This window comes from Myotis nattereri, assembly GCF_964212035.1.
Source record: "Myotis nattereri genome assembly, chromosome: 13".
NCBI lineage: Eukaryota > Metazoa > Chordata > Mammalia > Chiroptera > Vespertilionidae > Myotis > Myotis nattereri.
The window spans coordinates 38,935,084-38,941,083 of record NC_138088.1 but is presented as its reverse complement, the minus strand read 5'-3'; the positions used below and the strand labels follow the sequence as shown (position 1 = coordinate 38,941,083).

General features: G+C 36.4%; 1 protein-coding gene across 1 annotated transcript in view; it reads right to left on the bottom strand.

Moving 5' to 3' along the window:
* Positions 1-808: 808 nt before the first annotated feature.
* HELLS (helicase, lymphoid specific) overlaps positions 809-6,000 on the bottom strand; it is a 49,225-nt gene continuing 44,033 nt past the window's right edge. The window contains exons 19-21 of the mRNA XM_081104353.1: positions 3,468-3,564; positions 3,309-3,385; positions 809-1,967 (exon numbers count right to left, since the gene is read on the bottom strand). Coding sequence (XP_080960479.1) covers positions 1,873-1,967; positions 3,309-3,385; positions 3,468-3,564 — 269 coding nt within the window. The 3' untranslated portion in view covers positions 809-1,872. The remainder of the gene's footprint in view (positions 1,968-3,308; positions 3,386-3,467; positions 3,565-6,000) is intronic.

Genomic DNA, 6,000 nt, shown 5'->3' with positions numbered 1-6,000 from the left:
AATTCTAGGAGTATTTATCCAGTGTGTACACTTAGTTCCTGTTAATTCATTCTTGTCTCATATTCCCAACACGCTTAGTGAACAAATCAGATTAAGAACGAACAGGTGCTCAATTTTGTGATTTTGAGGCTGGATAAGATTAAATATAAGAAATACGGAGAGCCGAAGCCGGTTTGGCTCAGTGGATGGAGCGTCAGCCTGCGGACTGAAGGGTCCCAGGTTCGATTCCAGTCAAGGGCATGTACCTGGGTTGGGGGCATATCCCAGTGGGAGATGTGCAGGAGGCAGCTGATTGATGTTTCTCTCTCATCGATGTTTCTGGCTCTCTGTCTCTCTCCCTTCCTCTCTGTAGAAAATCAATAAAATAAAAAAAATAAAAAATAAAAAGAAATACGGGGAAATACCAAGTAAAATGAGGTCATAGAGGTCACTGGAATGGGTCCAGGGGGGAAAAGAGGAAAAGGAGAAAAAAGAAAAAGTGCACATAGAAAACATTTCAAGGAGTTTGTTATAAAAGAAAGGAGGTGCTTCTTTGGTTCTAGCTAGGACACACAATATGTCCACAGTAATAAGAAAGGATGATACATTGGCAGATACTGACAGACTTATAGAGATGCAGTGGTGGCAACGTTCAAAAGTTCTTTTCTAATTGTTTTTATCTTACTGTCAACATGGGCAAGGTACAAAGGGAGGTTAGAGATGTGAGGACAGAGGCGAACCTACTATCACATTCTCACTTGGGAGAGTAAAGACTTAGAACTACTAAGCAACCATGGTTTTGTAATTGGTAAACATTTTTTTTTTTTTTAAAGCCCACAAAAACCTGCTCTGTAGTCTGTTCTTTTAATATTTTCTCAAAACAGGATTTCTCTGGGATTCCTAATCCCACTACCTTAAGATGGAGATAATCTGATCTGATCTACATTTAAAGATACATGGCAGCAATAACATTCTCCCATGAAATAATCTACACAGTAATGTATGGTTCAGAGAGCATTCAAGATTCCTCTTCCTCATAGCCTGATATACAGACAGGGCCATAAACTATTACATTATGCTCCTCTATTAAGAATCTTGCATTATTTATATTCCTAGGTCTTATTTTCTCCCTGATACTACTCCCACCCCCAATTACTATAGATTTTAAGGGTCCTATCACTCTTTGTTCTATTCTTTTGAATGATATATTGCAACCTCCAGTTTCAGGTCGCTGATCAAGACCCTACATTATATTCCAGAGCCTCCTCTGCATTAACCCAATAGCAGATGAAATCTTTGTATGCCATATATGTATAATCTTAATGATGGAAACCAGGTCAGGTAAATAATGAATCACATTGCATGTCAAGACTCTTGCTATTTCACCTGAGCCATTCTTTCTGAAAAAATAATTTAATGAGATCATCTGAAAAATGAATATTTATTTGGTAAACATTTTATAGAAATAGACCCTAAAATCAAACAATTTCTTAAACGGACAGCACAATCCCAATCTTTCCCCCATTAAAAGCCTACTCCACAAATGAAGTACCAAAAGCCCAGAAACTGTATTGCTAAAGAGGGGAAATGAGGGAGAAAGACATCGAACTTCCATAGGAAGACTGTATTATCTCTGGCAGTGGTTAAGTACACATCAGGCTGTACCCAAGGGCACTACTGAGTCTGAAAACTTAACTGGAAATCTAAACTTAATACTTCTTTGTTCTTAATAAGGCTCAGAAAATTACCACTTATCAATTATGCAATGTTACATTATGTAAACTGATATAATGATATAAATCAAAAAGTTAAGTAGGCATTCTGCATTTTAACACCAATATAGGTAAATCTGTAGATGTAAATAAGAATTTAAAGACATTCTTTAGCTCCAATTTAAAACAAACATTCAGAACTGGAATCTTCAGAATTTTCTAATATCTTGAAAATTCCCATCTTCTCTTTAATTGGTCCTGAGGCATTCATTTGATCTAAGAGAAAAATATTAGAACAAGTATTTATTCTTTAAAACATGTTAAGAACCTAAAGAGGAATATTTAAAAAGATGTCCAATATGTTGCTATCAGATGTGAGTCACCTGTTGAAAAATTTGAAACACATAGAAATAAATATGGGCCCCTTTATTCTTAATCAGAATTAAGGTTACAATTTTCTTATTACAAATAGAACAGGACTCCAGGGGACACACAACACAAACTGAAACATAAGTTTGCTAATTAAAATAACTTCTGCTAAATTTAAGATATCCAGAGAAATAAACAGAATATCTATTTGAATTGTGTCCTCAGAGATGTATTTTAAAAAGTGCCCTAACTGGTTTGGCTCAGTGAATAGAGCGTTGGAATGTGGACTGGAAGGTCCCGGGTTGGATTCCAGTCAAGGGCACATACTCAGGTTGTGGGCTCAATTTCCAGTAGGAGGTGTGCAGGAGGCAGCTGATTGATGATTCTCATCATTAATATTTCTCTCTCCCTTTCTCTCTGAAACTGATAAAAACACATTAAAAAATAATTCTAGCTAATAAAGAAATGGCAGGGGGGAAAAACCCCCAGTTTTGCCATCCTTAAGGAATATAGGTTCAAAATCATCAGCAGCAATGGATGCTAAAACCATTAGGTTAAAGAAAAGGTTGACAGAAAACCACAGACTGAATTTGCTCATCAATGTTAGCTCATTGAAAATAAACTCATATTATGTGCCTCCTGGTATGATTTAAAATAGAACAAAGAAAGCACTGGTATTCCTAAGATATGGAACCTGGATGCAATTGCTCATACAGAACTCTTTACATAAGCTATTTACCACTTTACAGAAAATATGGAGACTGAAAAAAAGTCATGAGGACAGCCCAGAGGGTGCGGGGGGAAATTAGCCCATTTCAGAATATAGGTCATTTTTATAGAATAAATAACAGTTTCTCCAACAAATTAGTGGCATTAAAAAAACAAAAGTGAGGAGGGTGTGATAGAAATAATGGGACATAACAATCAATGAAATTTTGGATCCTGATTCAAACTGTAAAAAGATTTGAGACAACTGAGGAAATATGAGTATGGGTTGGATATTAGTGCCAATTCTCTTAAATGTAATAATGACATAATGGCTATGTTTGAGAACATGTTCTTCTTAGTAAATGATGCATGAGAAAGATGGGTAAAACATCATAATTTAAAGATTCTGACAAAGAATAGCAATGAGAGTGTTATGAACTATTGAGGATGAATTATATATAGAGCCACATTATACTATTCTCTCTGGTTATGTGTATGTTTTAAAGTTTCCATGAAAATAAAAGCATAAGAGATATTTACCAATGAGATCACTTCGATCTAACAACAATTCTAGATCTTCATCGCTGATGACCTTCTCTCTTGATCCTTTTACTTCCCTATAATAGAAAGCAAAAATTTTTATCTATATGATAAATCAAAACCATGAATTACATTTTTCTCAACAACAACAAATCGTACCTCTCATAATCTCTAGATTTTAACAATTCCATTAATTCCTTAGGGTCTAGGAAACTCTTGGATGGATTTAATCCAGATCGACCACCTTTGAAATGATCTAGAAAAAGTATTCAAGAAATTCAATATTGTGTTTAAAACCAAAAATACATCACAAAGCAATTAGAGTGGCTTACATTAAAAAAGACGAGACCAAATGTTGGTAAAAAGGAAAAGCAACCGAAATTCTTGGGAAAAGTTTGATCGTTTCCTATAGGTAAATGTATACCCATCCTAAGACCCAGAACAAATAAATGCATATGTCCACAAATACCTGTACAAATATCAGATTTTTTTTTAAAAAGAGAATATATCTTTATGACCTTGGGGTAGGCAATGAGTTTGTGTTTTTTTTTTAATATATTTTATTGATTTTTTACAGAGAGAAAGGGAGAGAGATAGAGAGTTAGAAACATCGATCAGCTGCCTCCTGCACACCCCCCACTGGGGATGTGCCTGCAACCAAGGTACATGCCCTTGACCGGAATCGAACCTGGGACTCTTCAGTCCACAGGCCGACACTCTAGCCCAGCCATGGGCAAACTACGGCCCGCGGAGCCGAAAGAGCAGCGGGTTCTCTTGCTCTCCCCTCCGCTCCTTCACCAGCAGCAGTGTTAACATGGCAACATTGGGAAACACGGCCGCAGCTCCTTCTTCTGAGTCCAGTTTAAGAACCCATTGTGGCCCTCGAGTCAAAAAGTTTGCCCACCCATGCTCTCGCCACTGAGCCAAAGTGGTCAGGGTGGCAATGAGTTTTTTTTAATATACTTTTATGGATTTTACAGAGGAAGGGAGAGGGAGATAGAAACATCAATGATGAGAATTATTGATTGGCTGCCTCCTGGGATGCCCCCCACTGGGGCTTGAGCCCACAACCCAGGCACGTGCCCATGACCACAATCAAACCTGGGACGCTTCAGTCCGCAGGCCAACGCTCTCCCCGAGCCAAACCAGCTAGGGCCAAACATCTGATTTTTATGAATAAGAATCTACATCTGGAAATAACTCAAACACCAATCAACTGAAAAATGGATAAACTATTCAGAAATCATTTAAACAAATACCAGACTTCTAACACACACACAACAGATGATTTTCAAAATATTATGTTGAGCAAAAGTAGGTAAAGAACATACATAGACAAAGGATGCAGTAGGAAACTTACTTGAACATGGAAATGTCAGAGACTTTGACCTAGACTAGAGCACTGGCCAGCAAACTGCGGCCCCTTGAGTGTGGCTCTTCCACAAAATACCACGTGTGGGCGCGCACGTACAGTGCAATTGAAATTTCGTGGCCACACTCAAGGGACCAAAGAGCCACATGTGGCTTGCGTGCCACAGTTTGCCGGCCACTGGACTATAGGATTGCTACATGAGTATATAAAAGTCAAAATTCATTACTGTATATTCAAACTCTGTATGTATATTATACCTCAATAAAACACTGTCAATACTTATTAAACTAATTTCAAATCATTTAAATTTTAATCTTTCAATGTACTGAAAACAGAACTTAGGGAAATAAAACTATAAACTTTACTAAATTCCCATCAAATTCCTAAAGCAGCACAGGCAAAAATTTAATTTGTACAAAATCTTAAGTGAGAACTTAACTGTATTTGCAAGTAGGAAAGTAGCATAATATAAACTGACAGTAATTTTCAACATTTCTTTAGGCTTCACAACTAACAGGTAATTTTCTACTTTTCTTAAGGTAGCCATCAAGTCATTTATTCAAAGATAATTTTATATTGAATGAAAGAATTTCTCCAAGGAATCTCAAGGAACAGAACAAAGAATGCCAATGTCTCACTAACTTCATTTTCCCTACTCCTCAAAATCTTTTCTAGATTAAAAAACACTTTTTAAAAATACTATAATCAAAAGTATGAAAAGGGCATGGTGGAGTCAAATATTTTTTGAACTAGTAGTTCAACAAAGTAAATTGATTTCTTTATAGCACTACTTCAATATACTTTTAACATCCTAGAATTTAGTATATTAAACTTGCAAGAAAAGGCCAGCAAGTTTTCTTAATCCTTTTGATAAACAAAGCTCTTATCAAGAATTAAGTATCAATGCTCGGCTGATGTGATCCACGAACTAGGAGGTCAGGGCACATGCCCGGGTTGCTGGCTCGATCCTCTGTAAGGGGTAGCGGGAATCAATGATTCTCTCATCATTGATATTTCTCTCTCTGAAATCAAAACAAATTTAAAAGAAAAAATAAAAAGAATAAGCATCAACATCATTTCAAATCCCTGTGACATATTTCAGATAGGCACTTTGAAATTATCCCTTTGTTCCTCATCTAGAAACTCACTAATGTTTTCCTTTTATGTCTATGGTCACCAACTTAGGTCTTTACAGCTTTAAATTTCCTTCTGCCTGTTTAATAAATCCTGCACTAACCAAGCTCACTCATTTCTTTTACAAAGAAAATAACACAAATCCACAACACACAACAACTGAAGCAAAAAATACTAGAAAGTGGC